The sequence below is a fragment of the Gopherus evgoodei genome, chromosome 1, assembly GCF_007399415.2.
Source record: "Gopherus evgoodei ecotype Sinaloan lineage chromosome 1, rGopEvg1_v1.p, whole genome shotgun sequence".
NCBI classification, from domain to species: Eukaryota; Metazoa; Chordata; order Testudines; family Testudinidae; genus Gopherus; species Gopherus evgoodei.
Genome location: NC_044322.1, coordinates 315,701,126 through 315,726,607, shown reverse-complemented (window position 1 = coordinate 315,726,607; position 25,482 = coordinate 315,701,126). Strand labels below are relative to the sequence as shown.

Here is a 25,482-nt window from a genome sequence, read left to right as displayed (position 1 = left end):
AAAGCAGTCAGCAACAAAGACAATGCAATGTTTTATATGTAAAGTTTTTGAAACAAAAAACATACTGTTTCTAACAGATTTTGCTTGTTGCAATGCAGTTGGGTGAGTGCCTCCGCTGGCGAAAATTGTCGTAGCTCCATTGACTTCAACAGAGCTACCACAGTTTGCACAAGATGAATCCTTTGTTTTTATTAATTGCAATGATTTTCACTTGGCTGTTTTCACAGTGTGAAGAAAACACAAACCTTCAGGATTCTAGTCGCTACCTCAAACTCCCCTTTTCAAAGGGAATTCTCCTAGGGAATAACCACCAAGCAATAAAAGCTACTAAAGAGTCTTTCTGGATTACGTCTTTTCTCTGCTCCACTAAACTCACGCAAAATGGTAGGATGATATGTTGATTATTTAAACGTGATGAACTCAAGTGAATTTGATGGGTGGTCTTTTCAGCACCAAACGGGCACTAAAGCACTCCTGTTGTGACATAAAAGATAGCTGATGCTCTGTTTTGAGGTTTTAAAAATCAGTATTTTTCCTTCATTTTGATGACCAGATGGAACAAATGGTACATGGTGAACCACTGAATTTATGCAGTTCAAGGATGCCTTTAAATTAACATAATATTGGAATCACATATGTTTTTTAGAATCAGTCATCAAAACCCAGCTGCTTTGAAAAAAAATCTCTTAATCTGTTTGTTTGATAGTTTTTTAGAAAATGTTTATTTTAGGCTTTAGGGTAAAGCAGTTTTCATTTAATTAGATGGTTATTGCTTTTCTGATATAACATTGCTTTCCTCCCTTTTAAGTCAGTGATCATTTAGCAAGTCAAGATTAATGGAAAGAACCTTATATTCCTGATAGTGTTGTGAATATATAATCTGTGATGAGGCATACAGGCAGATTTCTGTTATGAGTTTTTCCAGTATACCACATAAGATTCTTGGCTTGGTTCCCGTATGCCTAATAGTAGGATTCATTACAGCAAGGAAGTGTGGCAGGGTGCCTCCTTCGTCTTGCCACACTTAGCACTTCCCCTCTCTGGCGATGGGGGGCCTGGGGTCATCAGCCCCATTCAGGCAGGGGTTGCCTTCCCCCTTTGGTGCTCCCTTGGTTGTATTTTCAGGGTAGGCCTGAGGGTTGTCCTAAGGGGTGATCCTCCACCAAACAAAAAGGAAACAGTCTCATAAACAAACAAACAAAACTCAGGATTGGTACCTTTCGCTGCCTTCTCACTGGTGCAGGGTGTCGTCCTGTTGGTTGCTCTGGGGTGTCAGTCCTTCCCCTGGCAGGCACTCAGGTTTGGTTCTTTCCCCTGTGGGAAGGAACACAACCTCTCACCCTGGAGATGCTTATGTCCCTACTGCCACTAGCCTGGCAGCAGCTTCTCTCCCTCCTTTCTCTCACCAGAGGAGGGATTTTTAAAGGACTCAGGCAGCCCTTACTTGGAATCAGGTGTCCCTCATTGACCTGAGCTAACTCCTCAGCTAGTAGGGAAGAGGACCTTTAATATTCTGAGGCTAATGTATCTGCCTTCTAGCACCCCCTTGCAGCCATCCAACCTGACTTTGTCACAGAAACTACTCACAAACAATTAGATCTTTTTTTCTCATAAATATTCTTTATATACACTTGGGACAGTTCTTTGATAGCCTCATTTGTTTTTGTTTTTTTTGTGTGTTTTGGTTTCATTGTTGTTAGTTTTTTGTTTTGAGTGCTCTGATACCATTTATTACTGCCAGTTTAGTAGAGATGCTGTGGTTTCCCCATGTGGTCTGTTCTGCCAGTTGTTGTTCAGCAGGAACACCAGGAAGTCAATGACCAGCTGAATGTTGTAGACTAGCTAGTTCTCAGTTGTTTTCACATGTCCGATAGCCACAGCCAGACAAAGGACCTTTTTCATTTGAAATTTGATAGTAGACATAACTTCATTGACCTTGGCCACCATGTTCTCAATGTGAATGAGGAGAGAGCAGAATTTACCAGTTTTGTTCAGATCTGGACGTAGGATACACAGAATCTGTTAAATCAGTGACTCTGAAGCCAGGAAGGCATCGTACTTTTTTAGGCAACTTTATCACTAGCTTCTTTTTCTCGTTGAGTTTCTGGAGACCCTCTGTGTTTGTGTGAGGATTGTTGACTGCTTTGGCCTCATCACAGTGTTGCTGGTCTCCCAGCATGCAGACTGAGAATTTAGGACATGGGGTGGACTTAGACCTGACTTTGCCAGAGAAGCACTTATCCTTCTGTGGGTCATGTTTTTTAGATTGATCTGCAAATCTACAGTTTCCAGGAACTTATGTGGTTTCACTTGAGTTCCTTTACAGGACCTTCCTCTATGCTTTGTGGAGGGTGTTGTTGTAAAGCTTCTCTCTCCCAAGTATCTTCTTTGGGAAGGTTTGTGTTGGTGAGTTTCCAGCCTCTCATTCTGAATAAACAAAAAAATGCCAGAACATTGCATGCTTAGGAAATTAATGCAAAGGACATGGATATTTGGTCATGTGAGCATTAACTCTGTTGGGATTCTGCATGTTTATTAAAAATAGTCAACAAAATTTAGATTATACATAGATTTATTTTTATCCAGCAAACAACTGTATCAAATTAACTAGTACAAATTTTACTAAGGTCTGTTTGTTTGTTCATTTTTCAAAGTTATGAGAGAGCCTGATGTGCCTAGACACAAAGAGTATCTACCCTGTCTGTAAATAGGAGGTGAGGACATTTTAGACAGTTGGCCTGCATTCAGTACTGATGCTCACTACCAGTTGAAATGAGCACAAAGAAGCAGCTGTTCCACAGTGAAAGATATGTTATATTAGTGTGTGTATTTCAAGTGATGGAACTGTACTTAAAATTAATCTATCCACTTTCCAACAAACACCATTCAATATCTGATGATAATTAATAAGAAAACGGGAGTGACTGCACTTGGGGGATTCTGGGGTTCACAGAACTGAACTTTTCAGAATATTATACATACTATATATGGGAATTTCGTATTCCATTTTGGAGAATAGTAGGCCACATGACCTTCCTTCACAAGAAAACTTTAGGATTTATGAGAGAAGGATGGAAACTTAATCCCAAATGTTTTCCTTATAAAGATGATTGTAACCCTTTTTTTTTTTAACTCAAGAAGTTAGATCAAAGCCATTGCCATAGTGCCAAACAAAATCAGCTCATGTTGAAAGAGTAGGCTTGTGAAATGTGAGTTTTTCGCTCTTCTTGAGTGCAATTTTTTTCACCACCATTGACTTTTTCCCTATTCAAACTGACTTTTTCTCCATTCAAACCTCTATTTTCCTGAAGGGTATGTTATATTCTCATATCTCTGAGAACTGTTTCATTTTCTGGTTTCTCTTGACATGTGAAAGTGATGGTTTCTTTTCCCTGTCACCTGGGATTCTCAGACCTCATATTGTTCTCGTATTCAGTTTTTCATTTATACTTAACTATTCCCCAGTTGTATTTTTCCCCTTAAATGATTTATTTGAAGTGAACGTCTGAGAGTTGCATTTTTTTTATCCCCAACAAATCCTTCGTAATGAGAATCAACCCTCCACCCGTCTAGTTCCTTCAGAAAAAAGTGAAAGTAAACATTTTTCCTGCTATGTCTTTAGCCAATCTCACTACTTGATGAGTCAGAGATGATCCAAGAATCAAGTTACATTGCTAGTTGCACCATCCAAAAGTTGCATTTCATCAAAGATGTGGTGCGCATATGCTTGAAGAAGTAAGGAGAGCTGCAATCTAGCATTGGTCCTTATACCCATGCAGAATTCCATTGAATTCTACATGGGGACTTAAGGGTCCACTGCATGGATCCCTGCCGCATGCTCTGACTTAAAGTGGTTTCCATCTTACACAGGGTTTACAGTTTGGTTCAGTGGCTCTCAGCACCTCCCCTATACAAATTGTTCCAACACTCCTGTCCCTTTCCTGGAATGGGGTACTGAGTCTGGCCTTAATCAAGCATGATCTCTTTGACAAGTATTCAAAATTATTAATGGAGCAATTGCAAGTTGTGAGTGAACAAGCTGGCCAGACCATGTTACTGCAGACCATAGGCAGTTCCCTTATGAGATAATGTAAGCTCATTTTTTGTATATGGGTTGCAATTGAAGAATTTTAAAACATGAAGTGCTGGCATTCTTTCAGCTGTAATTTTCAGTGTGTTTTTGCAGGGGATATGCTTGACCTTCTTAAGTGGAGAGCCCACCCAGACAAAATTGCAGGCTGCCTCACAAAACTAAAAGAAATCGATGGTTCAGAAATAGTAAAGGTATATATTGTTCTTGTTTGCTTTGGAATTAACTAATGTAAAGAAAATAATTTCTTTACATCTTACAAAGAAGTACCTTTGATAATTAATTATTGTTGTTCTTCCTCCACCTATAGTTTCTTCAAGACACACTGGATACTTTATTTGGCATTTTAGATGAAAATTCCCAAAAATATGGATCAAAAGTATTTGATTCTTTGGTAAGTTGTATTTTTCATGGTTCTGCATAACCATGCTTACAGTAAAGATACTTGATAATTTTTAAATAAGATTTTAACACTTTAAGAAATGAGAAAGGGCATTATCATTTTTCTTTTTCCTTTTTTCTTTAGGTTCACATAATAAATTTGCTGCAGGACAGCAAGTTTCATCATTTTAAGCCAGTAATGGACACTTACATTGAAAGTCATTTTGCAGGTGCACTTGCATACAGGTAAGGTCCTAACTTTTTGTAACTGTTTGGAATTTTGACAATTATAGGTACTAAGCAGAGCCAGCCATAAACTTCGATTAATACATGTATTGAACTTAATTTCTTCTGATCCTATATTTTTATCCCCAAAATGAAGTCAATAATAGCTGAAATAATTTTAAATGATCAGAGAAACGACTCCCTTCAGTTCTAATATTGGATTAAGAACTAGACTTAGAATAGTCTATCCTTAACTTGAGCATAATAGGTGAAAACCAGATTTTGATCTTGGATTTGAACATTTGTTACTTACCACCACATTTTAGGTAGCTAGATCTTAAAACTAGAGCCAGCTGAAATTTTAAAATCCAAATTTCAAAAATCTTGGGAAAAATTTTGCAAAATATTTTGTCCATCTCCCACCCTTCTGCTCCCGTCAACCTGCTCAACTTAAAATCCACTTCTTCCCCAAACTTTTCAAAGGCTGATCTCACCAGTGGTGTCCTTTTATTCAGGCCCACCTGAAATGTAGCAATTGATGTCTGGGTTTTTTGGACTGTAAATTCTAATATTCCTTTTATTCATCTCATGATGAACCGCAGCCACCTGGAGGATATTATATGGCTACATAACTGTTTAGGGCAGGAAGTGAAGATCATGGTGGTGATCCTGAAAGACTTACACACATGTTTAAGTTTATGTCCTAAAAAGTCCTACTGACTTCAGTGGAACTTCCCACAGTACTTTAAAATTTAAATACATGCGTAAGTCTTTGCATGATCAGGACTTTGTGCTATATCCAACTGAAGATTCTTAGGTATTCAGAATGCAAGTATCCACACTGGAATTTGGCCAGGTTATGGCTCATAGCCCCACTATTGTGAAAAATACCATGGGATCTTTAATGACTGTAAATGGTTAGGAGGACATTTCTTATACATCTAAATCAAGAGAGACTGCTTCCAGCAATTTAGTACCCCTACCGTGATCGTGTTTTACTGCCTCAGAGTATACAGTACTGAATACTGAATCATGAACATCCCTTATTTCCATACTCTGCTTGGTCATTGTTGATTTACCATCTAAGGGCTTATCTACACTTACTGGGGGATCAACATGCGACGATCGATGCATCGGAGGTCGATTTAGCGGGTCTAGTGAGGACCCACTAAATTGACTACAGAACACTCTCCCGTCGACTCCTGTACTCCACCTGAACGAGAAGCGCAAGGGGAGTTGACGGGAGAGTCTCCCATCGACATAGCGTAGTATGGACCCTGCGGTAAGTAGATCTAAGTATGTTTACTTCAGCTATGTTATTCACGTAGCTGAAGTTGCGTAACTTAGATCGCTCTCCACCCGTAGTGGAGACAGGGCCTAAGTACTGTTCAGGTCCAATGTTGCTTAGTTTTAGTGATCTAATGAGATCACAATTCAAAATCACATGACTTCAGGGAGACGCAGAGACTATTTTAAATGCAAATTGATTTGTTCTTATGCATTAAATGAGTTTTTGCATCTTTATCAAAAGGTATTTAAGTTTTTATACTTAATACCACTTTCAAATTTTTCATTAACTATCAGATGACTTTGTAGCATATCTACAATTGAGTGAAAGTTTGGCTCTGTTATTATGCACAAGACACTGCCTTTATAAGTTGAGCAAAATGGTAATGGCTGGAAGAAGACATCTTGTGTTGTTGAAACTTTTTTTTTGTGTTGTATGAAAGCTATTTGTTCACATTTTAAATCCTAAATTATGATAGTCCATATTAAGAAATTTGTTAAGTGGTATGCACGCTTTCCACGCTTCTGCACTGTAATCATTTTCCTTTATATTTTCTAGAGATCTTATAAAAGTACTTAAGTGGCATGTTGATCGAGTAACAGACATGGAGATACAAGAGCATATCCATGAAGTGTTAAAGGTACTAGAAATCATCAGCGACAATAATATACCTGACCAGTGCATTTGTATAGCAGTACTAATTTAAATCAATAGATTTCACATGCATAGTAGGAATGAGCAGTAGAATTTTAAAACCTATTCAGTGCACTCACACACCAGTTGGGTACAGTCAGTCAGTTTATTCACCCTTCTGGAAACTCTTAATTGTGAAAAAGAGTTGATTCATGGTGTTCACTCCAGTAGAACTCAGGAACTGAGGACTCATTTGTTGATTGCAATACGGATAGTGGTTGCTTTCAAGAAACCTTATTAGATTACACACATGGTAATTATGTCTGCGATAAAATAGAAGACTACAATGACCAGATAAAGCAATTTAATGTGACAGTCCTTGTGTCCCAGACAGTTCTATTAAAAATGGAGTTTTGGTTTGGTTTCAGCCAAACCAAGCTACCATCAGTCACCCTCTCTGTTCCTCTTTCTCTGCCTCTCTGTCATCCATTTCCCTCCTCACTTGCAGCTGTTGGCATAAGGTCTCGTCTCACCTCTTACTTGAAGTTGAACATTGTGTTATATTATCAATCTACTTAGTATATACTCGAGCAATTTGCAGCTTCAGGTCAGCTTGTTTTGTCACTGATGATGCCTCATTCTCTGGTTACCGTTAAGGGGAAAGCATTTTTGTTTAAATGGGAAAACAAATAACTAGATTTCCTAGTCCTCAGTGCTACCTCTTGATGAGCAGGTACTCCCTGGTGTATAGATTTTATTAAAAGAAAAAGAGTAAAAAATGTTGAGAGGCCTTATTAAAAGATTGGCAGTAGATCACTGCTAATAAGAAGATTAAAAACTTTCCAGAATTAAATGGCATGTTCTCCATACTGACAAATGCTCTAAATATGTTTGAGTTATATAATTTTTCTATGTTTTATGTTTACTAATTTTAAAGAAGAATGAGTTCAATATGATTCAAGATCTTTGTGTTTTGACATTTGTAGGCACAAGAATATATCTTTAAATATATAGTTCAGTCTCGAAGGCTCTTCTCGCTTGCCACTGGTGGACAAAATGAGGAGGAATTCCGCTGCTGTATTCAAGAGCTGCTTATGTCAATACGATTTTTCCTTTCCCAAGAGAGTAAAGGGGCTAGCGCTTTATCTCAATCACAAGTAAGTATCATGAGTTGCTCAGTTTGATTATCATCATTACCAGTATTCAATGGGAAAATGTGTGCGCACGTGTGTTTGTTACATAGAACATCAAATTCATGTTGTCTGTAGTAAATTGATGGTTCCAGTTAATGCTTGCACCGGTTGTGGCTTATAATGGAAATTTTCCATATCCCTAACTTATGAATAGTGGAACTAGGGTTACCTTAGCCAGACTATTTGTTTAGAATTGGAAAGGGATTGTATTCTGTTAATACCTGCTCCAGTGGTTAGAAGAAATCATAACTGCAAAACAGAAATCGAATGATGTCTCCACATGATTTTGGGTATTCAGTGTTGCATCATTGCCCAGCTTGTTTAAGCACCTTGAAACCTGATCTCTTGAACCCTCAAAAAGATTTCTCACTTTTAAAGGTTTATTATAATCATCTTGCTAATGAGCACATTCTGCTGTAATCATATTCTTAAGTTACACTGGGCCTATTAAAATTGACCAGTGCAAAAGGCAGTGTTCAAAACACATTGAGAACAAGTCTAAAAATCCAAAATTGTATATAATGAACAGAGCTCTCACTTTGGGGAAAAACATTGGACTCTAGGTGTCTTCAGAAAATGTTTGAGTGCATCCCCAGCCCTCTCCATGTTAGATTCTCCTGACCAAAGATCTGCTTTTCCATGATAGTTCATCCCTTTGAGCTGCACAGAAAACTGTTTCAGGGAAAGACAAAGTTAGTAGCAAAAGAGCAGAGAGATGATTAGGCCAAATTCTTCCATCAGATCTCATATGAGCAGCTTAACTGAAGTATTTTGGCAGAATCATATAAATGAGCAACTCTGGGGTTTTCCCACATTCCAAGTGGTATCCATAACCCTTTATCTGAAGAAGTGCCGGGTCTTCAGCGGTGGGGTCCCCCTGCTGCCGAAGACCCGAGGCCCCCAAATCCTCTGGGCAGCCCTGGAACTAGAGTCAGAAAGGTAGAAGGAAAGACATTTCAGGTTCTAACTATCTTTACGTAACGTAACTTTCTTTTTCTTCAGTATTTCTTGTTTATCTTCCAAATCCATTTCCTTTCTCCAATGAACTACTAGCTCTATTTTTAGGTTTCTAAAGTTAACTGATAATTCCAGTGCCATTTCCATCCAAAATAACCTCTAAATACCGGAAAAAATGAGAGAGACTCTTATATTCCTTACTTGGGGAACCTCAATGTCACCTGTTCGTGGTGTCTGCCAGTTTGTTGTCCTTGTGAGTGAATAATCTCCTCTTCCTTGTGGCTCTTGTGAAGCCTGTAAATGATAAAGTATCAGTAGTCAAAATCCAGTTTTTTTATTTGATAAAAATTGGGATGTTCATGAGAGAGAAAAACAAAGAACAGTAAGTAATAGGCTGAATCATGTTTTAAAAGAAAATAAATATACAGCTTTAAATCTGAGTAAGGAGGATATTTCTTCTTAAATTCTAACTAATTTATTTGAATGTTTCAAATCAGAATCACATTTTATAACTTGAAATTGAAATGTGAAAATAGGTTCCCATGACTGCTAAGAGTGTGTGATGCTCTTGTCACTGGTCACTCTGTAAATGCTGAAAATTTCAAGTGTTTCACTGTATTTCATTGGTATTTTTTAACCTTCTTTAGGCTGTGTTTCTCTGCTCCTTCCCAGCTGTATACTCTGAGCTGCTGAAGCTCTTTGATGTGCGAGAGGTGGCAAACTTGGTGCATGATACTCTAGGCAGCTTGCCAACCATCATGCATGTGGATGAATCCCTTCAAGCTGTTAAATTGCAGTGCATTGGTAAAACAGTGGAAAGTCAACTATACACTAATCCAGGTAAGGTGATAACATCTTGAGCTGCCTGCAGTCAGAAACGCCTTAATGACGTCTCTCATGCACAGGTCAATAGAGGCAGGGTTTCATAGTTATGTTTTTTGAAAGTTACAATTCCCAAAGCATTGTTTTGCAAGAGCAGTTACACTAAAAAAGTCTCTCTTTTACACAATGTGGTCAGTAAGATTCCAGTTGTAAAAGTGAGACTAGTAATGGCCAAAGCTGTGGTTGTGTTTGAACCATGAGCTAGTGCTGGATAGGTGTAGGCATGTGGAGTTTTTGTTACATATTTACCTCTGCTAATGTGTCTTTTTGTGAAAGTTACAAGCTTTTCTTTATCTTAATGGGAAGTCTTGGAGTCTAATTCTTACACACCCAAAAGGAGCTTTGTCTCTGTAAGTATTGCAAGTTCAGGACCTATGATCCTCCATTGCCCTACACCAGTTTTATGCTGTTGTGTCTCCACTGAGATCAATGGAGTCATGACAGCATAAAACTGTAGTAATACCTATATGTGTGGTACCAGGGTAGCTATGTAATAGAAAAATCAAAGAGGTTTGCAGAAAGAGCAGACTTACCACTGGAAACAGTACTTTATGAGAATGGAACACAACCACTTCCCCATTCATACTGCAATTTCTTCTTGTACATTGTGAAAGTGGCCAGCTCCCAGAGTCTGATCCTCCAGCAGCCCCATAGCTCCTTGTCTGCTTTGTACCACTTCAGTAATGCAAACCAGATAGAAATCTAGCAGATCCGACTACTTGGGGACCCCCTTGGTGTAAGAAGTATATCACAAGTAGGGCCAGAATATTGCTGTGCTCTATCTATCCCTGGAAACCATAATTGGACTGCTCTAAGTTACACTTGTGGACAAATCAGCCCCAGTGTCTCTGAGTGCAGAGGGGCTTAAAAACATATTTGTCAAAATAAACTCTGCTCCCTTCTCCCTTTGGCTATTCCGAGCAGAGCTTTGTTGTAGTGAGAATTTGGCCTATTATTTTATGTCCATGGGAAGGACTGAATATGTGGATTTTTGGCTGCATCCTAGCCAGAGTGACTTTAATCTATCTCTGTTTATTGGTACAATGTGACACCAAAAATGAGATGACAACAATATTGAATTTTAACACAGCAAACTTTGGAAAGGCAAAACAAATGGAAGAAGCGTTAATTGGAATTTTCAAAAGCACCTCAGTGACTTAGGAGCACAAGCCCCATAAAAGATGCATAGGTGTTTTTGAAAATCCCACACTTACAGTAATTTAATGATAAAACAAAATTGGAAGGGCAGGCTCAATACAAACAGAAGTGGCAGAATATTCCAGAATGATCTGGGAAAAGTAGGAACATTAGCAGTTAGTGCAGGGGTGGGCAAACTTTGTGGACGGAGGGCCACATCTCGGTGGGGAAATTGTATGCAGGGCTGGGGCATGGGGTTGGGGTGTGGGTGCTGAGTGCAGGAGGGGACTCAGGACAAGGGATTGGGGCAGAGGAGGGGTGCAGGGTGCAGCAGAGGGAATAGGGCAGGGAGTTGGGGTGTGCAGGGTGCAGCAGGGAGCTCAGGGAAGGGGGTTGGGGTGCAAGGTGCAGACAGGGGGCTTAGGGCAGGTTTTTGGGGGGCAGAGTGCAGGAGGGGTTTGGGCTCTGGCCCAGCGCTGCTTACCTAAAATGGCTCCAGGGTGGCAGCGGCGCACACCAGGACCAGGGCAGGCTCCCTGCATGCCTGCCCTGTCTCCAGCCCCTCACCGCTCCAGGAAGCACTGCGGCCCCTGGGGAAGGAAGGGCAGAGGTCTCCACATGCTCTGCCCTCGCTGTGCCTCCAGGTACCTCCTCTGAAGCTCCCATTGGCCATGGGAGTGGTGCCTGGAAGCCAGGGCAATGCACGGAGCCCCCTCCCCCCCCCTCACGGGGCCTGCAGGGATGTGGTGCTGGCCGCTTCTGAGAGCAGTGCGGGACCCACGGCACCACGGGGGGCAATCCTGCAGGCTGGATCCAAAGCCCCGAGAGGCCGGATCTGGCCCACAGGCTGTAGTTTGCGCACCCCTGAGCTAGTGCCATGTACCATTCCAAGTAGAGTCATGGACTTTAAGGTCACAAGGAACCATTATGATCATCTAGTCTGACCTCCTGCACGATGCCAGCCACAGAATCTCACCTACCCATTCCTGTAATAAACCCCTAACCTATGCCTGAGCTATTGAAGTCCTCAAATCATGGTTTAAAGACTTCAAGATGCAGAGAATCCTCCAGAGAATTCTCCAGCAAGTGACTCATGCCCCATGCTGCAGAGGAAGATGATAAACCCTGAGGGCCTCTGTCGAATTTGCCCTGGAGGAAAATTCCTTTCCAACCCCAAATATGGCAATCAGCTAAACCGTGAGCATGTGGGCAAGATTCACCAGCCAGACACCCAGGAAAGAATTCTTTGTAGTAACTCAGATTCCACCCCATCTAACATCCCATCACAACCATTGAGCATATAGTCAAAGATCAATTGATTGCCAAAATTAGGCTATCCCATCATACTATCTGCTCCATAAACTTATTAAGCATAGTCTTGAAGCCAGATATGTCTTTTGCCCCCACTGCTCCCCTTGAAAGGCTGTTCCAGAACTTCACTCCTCTGATGGTTAGAAACCTTGGTCTAATTTCAAGTCTAAACTTCCTGATGGCCAGTTTATATCCATTTGTTCTTGTGTCCACATTGGTACTGAGCTTAAATAATTCCTCTCCCTCCCTGGTATTTATCCCTCTGATATATTTATAGAGAGCAATCATATCTCATCTCAGTCTCTTTTGGTTAGGCTAAACAAGACAAGCTCTTTGAGTCTCTTTTCATAAGACCGGTTTTCCATTCCTTGGATCATCCTAGTAGCCCTTCTCTGAACCTGTTCTAGTTTGAATTCATCCTTCTTAAACATGGGAGACCAGAACTGCACACAGTATTCCAGATGAGGTACCACCAGTGCCTTGTATAACGGTACTAACAGCTCCTTATCTCTACTGGAAATACCCAAGACCGCATTAGCTTTTTTCACGGCCATATTACATTGACGGCTCATAGTCATCCTGTGATCAACCAATTCTCCAAAGTCCTCCTCCTCCTCTGTTACTTCTGACTGATGAGTCCCCAGCTTATAACAAAAATTCTTGTTGTTAATCCCTAAATGCATGACGTACCTTGCACTTTTCATTATTAAATTTCATCTGATTATTATTACTACAATTTACAAGGTCATCCAAATCTTCCTGTATGATATCCTGGTCCTTCTCTCTATTGGCAATACCTCCCAACTTTGTGTCATCCGCACACTTTATTAGCACATTTCCACTTTTTTGTGCCAAGATGAGTAATAAAAAGATTGGTCCCAAAACCGATCCCTGAGGAACTCCACTAGTAACCTCCCTCCAGCCTGAGAGTTGACCTTTCAGTGTGACTCATTGTAGTCTGCCCTTTAACCAGTTCCTTATCCACCTTTCAATTTTCATATTGATCCTCATCTTTTCCAATGTAACTAATAATTCCCCTTGTGGAACTGTATCAAATGCCTTACTGAAATTGAGGTAAATTAGATCCACTGTGTTTCCTTTGTCTAAAAAATCTGTTAACCTTCTCAAAGAAGGAGATAATGTTTATTTGGCATGATCGACCCTTTGTAAAACCATGCTGTATTTTGTCCCAATTACCATTGACCTCAATATCCTTAACTACTTTCTCCTTCAACATATTTTCCAAGCCCTTGCATACTACAGATGTTAAACTAACAGGCCTGTAGTTACCCGGATCCTATTTTTAAGAAAGGAAAACAAATTAACTGTATTAGCAATTCTCCAGTCATACGGTACAACCCCTTATTTGCAGATTGTTTTCCAATATGCATTATTTTGCATTTATCAACATTGAATTTCAACTGCCATTTTGTATCCAGTCACCCAGTTTTGTGAGATCACTTTGTAACTCTTTGCAGTCTGCTTTGGACTTGACTACTTTGAATAATTGTGTATTGTCAGAAAATTTTGCCAACTCCTTGTTTACACCTTTTTTTGCAGATCATTCATGTTAAACAGTACTGGTCCCACTACAGATCCATGGGGGACACCACTATTTACCTCTCTCCATTCTGAAAACTGACCATTTATTTCTACCCTTTGTTTTCTATCTTTTATCCAGTTACTGATCCATGAGAGAACCTTCCCTCTTATCCCATGACAGCTTACTTTGCTTAAGAGCCTTTGATGAGGGACCTTGTCAAAGGCTTTCTGAAAGTCCAAATGCACTATGTCCACTAAATCACTCTGAAAGTTTCACAATCAAAGCAGCGTAAAGGTGACTTAAAGCCACCTTTGCTCTTCCCTCTCTCTATCCTGTACTGTGTGCAGCTCAGCCAGAGCAGAGAATCTAGCCTACAGAATGAAATTAAGAGAAAATGTATTTAATTCCCTATAAGGAATTTTGTATCCCGCTCTGGTCTGGAAATGATACAATAAGGACAGTGCCCATGATACAATGTTCTTAGTAAAAAAGAGTCAGTGAAACCAGATTTGGTAAAATGAATACTCCTTTAAGAAAACAAGCCCTGACAACAATGACAATGTGGTATTAATGTGAAGAAAGGGCAGAGTACCAAAGGAATTTAGAGAGAATTTCTGTCCTAAGCATAATGGATATGAAAGAAATTATTACCAAAATCAGTAATATGAACAACTAGTATAAATGATAAGGGAACAGAGACATTTCATTTCAGAACAGTGTCATTTCCGTCACCAATTAGGGGAGGATTTCTTGGAGCTCATAGTCTTCACCTCTTTCAGTCCTGTAATGTTCCATTCCTAAAAATAAATGCATGTAGACTTTTCATCAACCCAGGCCTAGAGGGGAGCCCTCTCTTAAGACTCCATAGGGGAAAATAAAAATTGTGCTGAATTATTTAAGATATGTTGATCTGGAAAATAGTAAACCATTTACATCCTGGTCCCTCAACTCCTGCTTGTCTGTAGTAAGTGTCTAAACACAGGGCCGGCTCTGACTTTTTTGCTGCCCCAGCAAAACAAACAAACAAACAAACAACAACACTAGGGCACAGGGCAGCTCAACAAAGCAAAGAAAGAAAGAAAAAAAAACCCTGGATGCAGGGTGGCTGGACCCGGAGGCAAAGCGCAAAAAAAAAAAAATTGGGCAGCCGTGCTGTCCTAAGATTGGGCGGAAGCTGCCCGTTAGAATCTGCCGCCCCAAGCACGAGCTTGCTTGGCTGGTGCCTGGAGCTGACCATGTCTAAACATTCTCCATGCACTCCAGATTAAACTTAGCTGGTGCTACAGGTCCTCACACAGAACCAAGCATCCTGTCATCCCTCTCAGCAAAGGTATGAGAGAAGAGACTTCATTATTGCAGAGGCAAATCATGGAATTGCAATCCCAGAGGGAAACTTTATAGAGGTGGTAACTTCTCCTTTTCCTGATTGAAACTTTCAGTGTGACTACAGTGGGTATTGCATTCAACCAGATAGCGTCCTGGGAGGAGGAATGTCATACTTTATAGACCCTTGGCTTCACTATACATCAAACAGATGGGTACTGGAGATCCTGAAGTTAGTCTCGTTGTCTCACATCTTCCTCATCACATCACCAGTATCGAGAGAAGGAAGGATCCCCACGGAATAGTGCCTAAATAGATTTCTTTTCTTGCTTCCCTACATTCTGTTTCTCTTTAATACTCACTGTATTATTACAGTAAGAAATTAGAGGACGACAAGGTACAGAATGGAAAATGTATTACCCAACTGTTTTCTTTTGGGGGCTGATCTTTACCTCAGTTCATCCCACTGTGGATAGGTTTATGTGAGGTTACACTGCCCATCAAAAGAGCATTAATTGTGTAATCCTTACATTCAGTTGAAAACCTATATAAATTCAGAGATAAATCTTTCAGTCATTAATATATCTGTATCTTTGTAAGTACCTGAAAAAGAGCTCCCTGTAAACTCAAAGGGTATGGCTACACTTGCACTTCAAAGTCCTGCCACAGCAGTGCTGCATGGCAGCGCTTTGAAGTTTCGAGTGTGGTCGCAGTGCCAGCGCTGGGAGAGAGCTCTCCCAGCGCTGCACATAAACCACATCCTCTATGGGTGTAGCTTGCAGCACTGGGAGCTGCACTCCCAGCGCTGCGGCACTGATTACACTGAGGCTTTACAGCGCTGTATCTTGCAGCACTCAGGGGAGTGTTTTTTTCACGCCCCTGAGCGCGAAAGTTGCAGCGCTGTAAACTGCCAGTGTAGCCATGGCCAAAGGCTAACCTCTTTCATCAGCAGAAGTTGGTCCAATAAAAGATACTGCCTCACCCATCTTCTCTCTCTCTCTCTAAGTACTTACCTGGCAGACAATCAAACACACTTTTGCAGCCATCTGACTAATGCCCCTTCAATTAAAAAAAATCACCCTTTCTCCCTAACAGTGTTTCTTGTTCTTCACTCTATCTCACTCACTCACTCACTCATGCCCATCACCCCAATCGGGGTATGGGCCGCCAACCACAGATCTCCAGAGTCCTCTATCCTGGACCATTCGCTCTAGCTGGTTCCAGATATAGCCCATTTTTCTCTATCAGCCTGAAGGTCGCGTCGCCAGGTGTTTCTTGGATGGCCTCTTTTCCGCTTGCCTTGGGGGTTTCACCACAGTGCCTGTCTGGTGGTGATAGTTGGCTGCTTATGTAGTGTATGTCCTATCCAACCCCACCTTCTCCTTCTGATTTCTTCCTCTGCTGGGAGTTGACAGGTCCTCTCCAAGAGGTGGATGTTACTGATGGTGTCTGGCCAGCGGATCTGGAGAATCCTTCTGAGGCAGCTATTAATGAAGATCTGGATCTTCCTGATGGTTGTTTTGGTTGTCCTCCAGGTTTCAGCTCCATACAGTAGGACTGATTTCACATTGGAGTTGAACAGTCGAATTTTTATTGCCAAAGACAGCTCTCTGGAGCTCCAGATGTTCTTGAGCTGTAAGAAGGCTGCTCTTGCCTTACCAATCCTTACTTTGATGTCTGCGTCTGTGCCACCCTGCTGGTCGATGATGCTACCTAGGTAGGTGAAGGACTGCACTTCTTCCAGGGGGCTTCCATTCAATGTGACTGGGTCATTGCTGATGGAGTTAATCCTAAGGAGCTTGGTCTTGTCCTTGTGAATGTTGAGGCCAGCCTGTGATGACGTGGCTGCCACTACGTTGGTCTTCTCTTGCATCTGCTGTTTACTGTGCGAAAGGAGCGCAAGGTCATCAGCAAAGTCCAGGTCATCAAGCTGGGTCCACAACATCCACTGGATTCCGTTCCTACGCTCGTAAGTGGATGTCTTCATAATCCAATCGATGACGAGGAGAAAGAGAAATGGTGACAACAAGCATCCTTGCCTGACTCCAGTTTGCACCTGGAAGCTGTTAGTAAGCTGCCCTCCATGGATCACTCTACAGTGTATACCGTCATATGAGTTCTTGATCAGGTTGACCACCTTTGCTGGGATGCCTTGTGCCGAAGGAGCTTCCAGAGGGTCTCTCGATCCACGCTATCGAACGCTTTCTCATAATCAACAAAGTTGATGTGCAACGAGGAGTTCCACTCCATGGACTGCTCGACTATGATGCGAAGCATTGCTGTCTGGTCCATGCATGATCTATTCTGCTGGAAACCTGCCTATTCATCTTGTAGCTGTGGATCGACGGCATCCTTCATTCTGTCTAAGAGGACTCAGTTGAAGACCTTCCCTGGCACTGACAGGAGTGTGATTCCTCTATAATTGGCACAGTTGCTAAGATCTCCTTTCTTGGGGATTTTGATGAGATATCCCTCTTTCCAGTCTACTGGAATCACTTCTTCTTCCCATATCTTTTCAAAGAGTGGGTACAGCATTTCCACTGAAGCATCCAGGTCTGCTTTCAGGGCCTCTGCTGGGATGTCATCAGGTCCAACCGCCTTCCTATTCTTCATCATGGTGATGGCTTATCGCAATTAATTGGGAGGTCCTCGTTGGCTGGGTTGATATCTGGTGGATTTGATGGTGCTGGTCTGTTCAGGAGTTCCTCAAAGTGCTCCGCCCATCTGTTCATCTGTTGTTCTATTCCTGTTATAGACTTTCCCTGCTTGTCTTTAACGGGACGTTCTGGCTTGCTGAACTTTCCAGAGAGTCGCTTGGTAGTATCATACAGCTGTTTCATATTACCGCTGTATGCTGCCTGCTCCGCTTCTGCTGCCAGTTCATCCACATACTCTCTCTTGTCCTTCCTGATATTCCTCTTCACTGCTCTATGGGCTTCAGCATACTCTTTTTGAGCTTTGGCCTTTGCTGCTCTAGTCCTGCTGTTATTGACTGCTGCCGCCTTCTTCTTTCTGTCTTCTATCTTGATCAAGGTCTCTGTTGTGAGCCACTCTTTCTGCTGGTGTTTCTTAATTCCAAGCACTTCCTGGCATACTGACCTAAGCGTGTCTCTCACTTTCTGCCATCTGTTTAGTACACTGTCTTCCTCAGATCGATCCTGTAATACTGAAAACTTATTCTTCAGCGTCAGTCCAAAATCTTCCTTGGTCTTATGGTCCTTCAGAGGGCTGACGTTGTACTTTACTCTTCTGTCTGACGCGTCTATCCAGTTCTTTTTCAGCTTCAGCTTCAATCTGGCCACCACTAAGTGATGGTCGGATGCCGCGTCTGCTCCTCTTCTAACTCTAACGTCCTGCAAGGATCTTCTGAACTTCTTGCTAATGCAAACATGATCGATCTGATTTTCTGTCGTGCCTGCTGGTGATACCCAGGTACTGTTGTGCATCCGCTTGTGAGGAAAGATGCTACGTCTTATGACCAGGCTGTTAAGTGCACACAGATCCACAAATCTCTCTCCATTCTCACTCATCTCTCCCAGAGCGTGGTTCCCCATGACTTGTTCATATCCTGTGTTGTCAGGTCCAATTTTGGCATTAAAGTCTCCCGTAAGGATGATGATGTCTTTGTCTGGGAGAATCTTTAATATTTTCTGGAGTCTGTTGTAAAAATAATCTTTGTCCTCCTCTTTGCTGTCATTAGTTGGAGCGTAGCACTGAACAACATTCATCTTAATCCTCTTCATTTTAGTTCTGAAGGATGCTGTGATGATCCTGGGACCATGTGCCTCCCAACCAATCAGTGCTCTCTGTGCCTGCTTGGACAACATGAAGCCTACTCCCTGTGTGTGGGGTGCTTCGCTCTCTTCATGTCCTGAATACAGCAACAGCTCTCCTGTCAACAGTCGTCTCTGTCCCGCTTGCGTCCATCTTGTCTCGCTAATGCCTAATAGGGTCAGGTTGTTGCTCCTCATCTCAGCTGCAACCTGCGCCATCTTTCCTGACTCGTACATGGTCCTCACGTTCCATGTGCCTATGGTAATCCTCCTGGTTGCAAGAAGGGTAATCGGCTTAGTGGCTTCCTCACGGCTTTTACCACCCGGCGTCATGCATCTTCGAGTTGAAGACCGTTCTTTTTCCAGGGTAAAAGTCTCTGTTGTCTCTATTGTTGGCGTTTCTGTAGCAGGTTGATTTTTTACGAGGTGGAGTTGCTAGCCCCACGCCCAACCCTCCTCCTTTATCCTGACTTGGGACAGGCAGATGGCCCCAAAGGACCTCTCTGGTGGAGTTTTCACTCTATCTAGTACTACTTTTAAAATGAAAATAATGCTTTATGAAAAGTGTCAAACTAAGAGCTCTGGAAATTGAAATGCTCTGTTTAGACAGACCAGAAATGTCTGTCTGTTTTTCAGAATTCCAGTGGGAATTGTTTTTCTTCTTGTGCAACTAAACATTCCCACACAGTGCTTCCAACCTAATAAATGTAAAATTGAGTGTGTGAAAATGAAACTGCTTTTAAAAAAAAGCAGATGGTTTCCTTGATTTTCATACTCAAGCGGAAAGAAAAATAAAATACAGACAGAATACATACTGAAAAGTTAATTGAATTTTTTAAATTCTTTCTGTCTACAAGGTCTAGGTTGTAATTAGTAACGTAGCAATGAACTAAAAATTCTGTGCACAATATTACAAAATTTGGCATATTATATTTGTCAAAATAACACAATATAATCATGCCTGTTTCAATTATTTGAGTAATTTATTTCAAAATACCTATTAGCAAGTATGTCTATAAGAATACAGGCAACAAAAAAGATTTGGGGGAGTCAGGGATAATGGAGAAGCAGAGGGCGAGGAAAGTAACCACTGGGAAGGATCCTGGGAGTGAACCTGGAGGGTTGCTAGCTGTGGGTGGGAGAAGTATGGAACAGGTTTTGTTTGTGGCGGGGGGGGGAATTGTTAGAGAGTTGGGGACCGTCCCTATGCAAACTCTGGCTCTAGCCTGTCCCATTCAGCTGGCACCATCTGCCCCATCCCTGTGTGTCCCTGCACCCTCCTTCCCCTGTCTCCATGTGTCCCTGCACCCCAGTCAGCCAACCCCAGCCACCCATCTCCATATGTCCCTGCACGCCACTCTCATGCAGCCTCTGGCTCAGTGCTGTCACCCTACTAATTTCTGTGCCCCCACGCCACTCTGTCCCTCCACTAGCCCTTCTGAACCCCAGTCTACATAATCCCCAGCAGCCCTGTGTGCCCTGCTCTGTCCATCTTCTCTCCCCTCCCTCATCCTGTCTCCTCTCACCTGGCCCTATGGGCAGGGCGCAGTGAGGAAAGCAGCCTATGACCCCTCTCCACTGCTGGCTGCTCAGCCTTGAGTCAGCTGCCCTCTCCTCTTGCGCTACAGCAGCCCCTGATGGGTAAAAGATATAACTGCAGTGCCTCCCAGCAGAATGTATTCTCAGCTGAGAATTAAAAAAAACTGCAGGGAACCTGAATTGTACATGTGCGTAGTGGCACAAAATTCTGCCAGGAGTACTGCAGAAAAAAGGCACAGAGATGCCCTGAGTGTCTTTTGGAAAGATTGATGTCGTGAAAATTTTATTTTTCCAATTTCTGTATAATATTTTTAAAAGAGAGTATTAACATTTTAAACAGTCAGCTAATTTGATTTTTGGAGCGAGTAAGGGGAATTAGGACAGAGTGGCCAATGGCTAAGGCTTCTAAATATTGGGCTGTACCAGCATTCAATAATTTGACTATCTACAGTGACTGACGTACCTGACAGTTGTTGAGAAAACAGTAAAGCCTGTAGGCAAAACATACACATTGCTGTCTCTGAACTTTCATGAATAGGTTTTAGTGGTGGAGACTATAGTTATCTCATCCTGTTCAGTGATCCCATCAGATCTCACAACCTAAAGCAATTGTGACAGATCAGTTTTTCGGTTAGACATTTTTAAGGAACATGGCCTTTAGGTGGTGCAGGAAGTGATCCGAGTAACTCAGTAGGTGGCACTATCCCCTCCTTCCCTGAGTCAGTCAAAGTAAGTCAGCGTAGTATTAGATGGCTTTGTGCTTTTGATTGTGCCATCTTTTATTTGAGGTGTAAAACACAGGTCTTAGCCATCTGTGGCACTTTAGATTTCCAAGGCACTTTTGCAAAAGTGAACTTGATAAGAAGTCTACTAATAAATAAGGAGGGGAGTCAAATTAAAGATGTCTCATAGACAGCTGAGGTGCTAAATTTTGCTTCCACGTGAATAACTAGCAAGGATAGGAGATCCTGTAAAATAGTTTAAGAGCAGACAAGGAGTACAGTACTTCGAAATGCGTTTTCAAAGCCACAGGTCCTTATGGCACTTGTCTAAGGTTATATAGGTAACTAGCAAATGAACTTACTGACGCAATGACAATGAGGGAAGTCCTGGAGGAAAAGCAGAGCAGCGGTAATTTTCAGTGTAGGAAAGAAGCTTAATCCTGGTAGAGACTACTATCTCGTAAATCAAACTTCTGTATCCTTTTAAAAAGTAGATTAAATAGTAAAAGAGAAACAAATCATTGATCATTCAGAGGTTAATGGAATAGTAAGCAATTGGCAACATGAGTTTATAAAAAATGTTCTGGCTAGACAAACTTGCTTCCTTTAGTGAAATAATGGCAAACTTAATGAATTAATGGCAGCAGTGGGTTTAGTTTTTAAAATATCTTAATAGAAATACTAATTAGAGTAGATTTAAAATAAAAAGTGTATATATATATATATATTAGTATGTGTGTGTCTCAAGTAACTTAAAACAAAGGATAAAAACAAGTTCCATCTGTCAGGAAGGAAGGTGGTGTCTAGTATAACACCACAGAAATCAGTGTTAGGACTGCTCTCATTTAATATCTTAATTAATAATCAGAAAAGGAAGTAAACAGTACATGAGTGAAATTCACAGCTGATACTAAATTGTGAGAAGTCAGAAAAGAAAAATCATAACAAAAGGACTGGGAGCAAAATGAGATTCAGCTAGGAAAAATGCAGGTTAATTCCAATAGAGACAAATAATTTGTATTACACAGTCTCAGTAGGAGGGAGAAATCTGAAAAGCAGTTTTAGTGAAAAAAGAACTGAGGTTAGTAGTGGACAGTAAATTAGATCTGAATTTGGAAAGTGATATAGTTTCAAAAGAGGCCAGTGACAAACGAGGAAGGTAGGAAGAAATAGTTTCCATGTCATTTCCTATACCTACATTATTATGCTAACGTTTTCTGCATGAAAGTTGTATAAATATGTAGTTTTATTTCACACACAGTAATGTATATATCTAGAGGCTATTTCTTCTTACTCAGGAAAAGGTGGTACGTGAAATTTTTGTATTTGTTATGATATGGTGTGAAGCTTCTGAAAGCATCTGATGTTCAGGAATATTTGTATGGATATAAGACACATTTACAGTTTATATATGATTATATTTTGTTAAAATATATATAAAATGAAAGTGTCATGAAAGAAGTCCACTCATACCCTTTCTCTCTCCTTGCAGATTCCAGATATATTCTTCTTCCAGTAGTTTTACATCACCTCCACATGCATTTACAAGAGCAGAAGGATCTTACAATGTGTGCACGTATCCTTAGCAACATATTTTGTTTCATAAAGAAAAATAGCTCAGTAAGTAAATTCAGGTTATGAACAGTAGTTTTTTTTTAACTTCATTATTTGGCTCCTCATAATAAAATAAACTGTCCCTTGAACAAAAAGTGACATTTAGAGCATTCTCTACGAATGAAACCTTCATGAATGTGTCAGTTTGATTTTTCATCAATTTTTTGGACTGTTGCAAGAGTATTTTTAATCTAGCACTCTGTGTTCTGCTGAGCTTTGACACTGTTCCAGTGTTCTAACATACAGTAATTCAGATCTGTTTTCAAAGAGAAACAGAGAAAGATTGTCTGGTTTAAGTTATAAATTCTGTTATAAATAGCACCTTCTTGTCAGGCCCATATTTTAAGGTTGTAGGAGCTTTAAAAGAGGCCACCTTCCTGTTTCAGCCCACTTGGACTTGAGAAAGTTTGGAGTCAGAAATGCTTCTTCACTTGCAGCCTGCCCTGCCATTTTTCCATTGAGAAGAGCAAACTAGGGAGATCTTTTAAGAGGGACGCTTACTACAGCCAAGCAAGAATCGAGGGACCCAGGGCTGCTTCTCCACATGTAGCCTGATCTGGCCCTTATTATTGACCTTGTTTTGGTGGGTTTGTTGGAAGCTGACATTCTGACGATAGTTCTTGTGTGTGTATTGGATGAAGGGATTGAGTTGGGTGACCCGTTCATGGAGAGTAGATATGAAAGGGTGTACTGACTGTGAGAAAGATGATGTTCTTAATGAGTTCATAGATGGAGGATAAGAGGACTGTTTAAAAGCCCAGGGACTGAGTGGAGTAGGCAAGGAAGAAATTTATGAAAGGGTTTAACAGGATTGATCATTTGTGTTGGGTAGGCTCTTTTGGGACTGTTGAGTCACCAGTTGTGATGGACTCTGAGCCCTTTGGATAGACCCCTCTAGTAGAACTGTCCTGCCGGGATCATTGTGCTGTCAATTTGAAGGTTGACCCACAGTGGTTTGGAAGTGTGTTGGAATTAATAGACCATTTATTCATGTAGGATAAGTGAAGAGGATGTGCTCTGAGCTAATCTATGCACTGTTGGAGAGGGCTGATCTGATATATTTGGAGACTGTTTGTGGGGCTATTAGTTATGATGGACTTTGCAGATGGGTCTCAGTGTTCTTATTGGGGCATCTAGCTGTGATGGCTGCATCCCTCTGAAGGCCGTCCTAGGTTGGCCATGAAGATTGAATGACAGTGCTGCATATTGGGGATATGGAGAAGTATCCTGATTGTGAGGGTTAGGTCCCCTCAATCCCTGTGGTAGAGAGACAGACAAGGCAAGAAGAAAATAGCAACATACACTAATCAGTGTAGTAAGTGTGAACCATGACCAGCATGGTTAGTCTCAATTCCTTTGGTCTCTCATTATAACAATTGTCGGGAATGCAGGACATTGGATCTGGATCTCCATTTCATGCTGTTGGATAATACCATCTATGACTTGATATGGGGCTCTTATTTTGACACATTTTTGTTGCAGCTGCCCTGGAAAGGTATATAGTTCAGAATGAGGTGATACATGATCTATGCTGGTGGGTAGCTATGTTTTTTTCATCTCGCCTCGAAATACAAGAGATCTTGCATCCTGAAGCTATGTCACATTGAATGTGTCCTCCTGGCCAGGATCCAAAGATGGACAAAGTACATGGTTGGTGGTGTTATGTAGGTTGTCACTCTCTAAGTCAGAGGCTGAGCTGATCATGTTCCTCACTTGAGTCACTGAGACTTGATAGTACCTAGACATTTCAATCACTGTGTTATCGGTGTTGAATTTTCAGGATAAATTCACAGTTTCACAGCTGCCAAGATAAACATTGGACTTATTCTAAACACTCTGGTGTTGGGATCACGAGTGTAGATTGGAGAGATATTACCCCTCAGCTACAGACTGACCACTGTCTCTTTTGGTCTGAAGTTGGAATATGCTTGTCTTGACAGGGCGATGAAAATGTTTTGATGGTCTGCTTTCGGAAACCATTTCCAGGCAGCTTTGAAGGATGAGGTTATTCTTCCATTGCCCTCTGACAATAATTTAGTAGGAGTTCATAATAATCATTTGTCCTCCCGTATTGATACAGCAGACCCTAAGCAAACTGTGTGCTGGCTCTGACTTCATAAGTCACCTGGATTTACAGGTGAAGAGAGAGAGAGAGGAAATGGCTAGGGCCCCAGACTCCTGCTGAGTCCAAACAATAGCGACAGAGGATTTTTTTGAGTTGTTTAAAGAACAGATGCTCTGGCTGTGAGGGAGGCAAAGACAAATTTCTTCACTTCTATCATAGCATCTGCAAAGTCCCACGCAAAAGAGTTAATTGGACTGTTTGCTTGCTGTCTCTATTTGGTTACAGAGTCAAGTGTTTCTTGCTGTGAAGAAATGTCACGTTATTTTGCAGATAAAATTGCTCAGCTAGGGACAGAGCAGTCTACTGCCATGGAAACAGAACAGTGTATTGAGGGCGGAAAAAAGCTTCAGTTACAACTGATTGAGCTCAGAGAGGTGCAGGTGTGCAGCTTTGTGCTACAATTTTGTCTCTCTAGGGTGGTGAGAAAAAAAGAGAGCAATGATGAATTCCTAGTCCATAGTTAACTGAAATTGTCAGCATTTCCCTACAGAGGGTGAGGCACTAGAAATCGTGGGGAGATCAATGTTCAAGAAGCCAGATTTTTACTCTAGTAATAAATGAGTGTCCAAATCTCCCATTTTGAGGAAAGGTAACAGAAAACTTGAGGCAGCTGCCTTAACTGGTGTTCTTACCATAGCAATGGATAGAGGTAGTGTCTGCAGACTCTTTTAGATCTATAAGCAGCTTTTGATACCATTGACCATGAGATTTTGTTGACTTGCTTGTAGATCCTAGTATGGATGGAT

The 25,482-nt window shown here is 41.3% G+C and overlaps 1 protein-coding gene and 1 pseudogene across 5 annotated transcripts in view; one reads left to right on the top strand and one right to left on the bottom strand.

Annotated features, from left to right (window-relative positions):
* Positions 1-25,482, top strand: part of DOCK4 (dedicator of cytokinesis 4) — a 422,511-nt gene that overhangs the window by 293,987 nt on the left and 103,042 nt on the right. For all 5 annotated transcript variants that reach the window (XM_030549017.1, XM_030549015.1, XM_030549016.1 and 2 more), the window contains 8 exons: positions 228-384; positions 4,187-4,284; positions 4,401-4,484; positions 4,617-4,717; positions 6,543-6,624; positions 7,604-7,774; positions 9,415-9,607; positions 22,490-22,617. In XM_030549017.1, coding sequence (XP_030404877.1) covers positions 228-384; positions 4,187-4,284; positions 4,401-4,484; positions 4,617-4,717; positions 6,543-6,624; positions 7,604-7,774; positions 9,415-9,607; positions 22,490-22,617 — 1,014 coding nt within the window. The remainder of the gene's footprint in view (positions 1-227; positions 385-4,186; positions 4,285-4,400; positions 4,485-4,616; positions 4,718-6,542; positions 6,625-7,603; positions 7,775-9,414; positions 9,608-22,489; positions 22,618-25,482) is intronic.
* Positions 1,732-3,775, bottom strand: LOC115647861 (annotated as a pseudogene).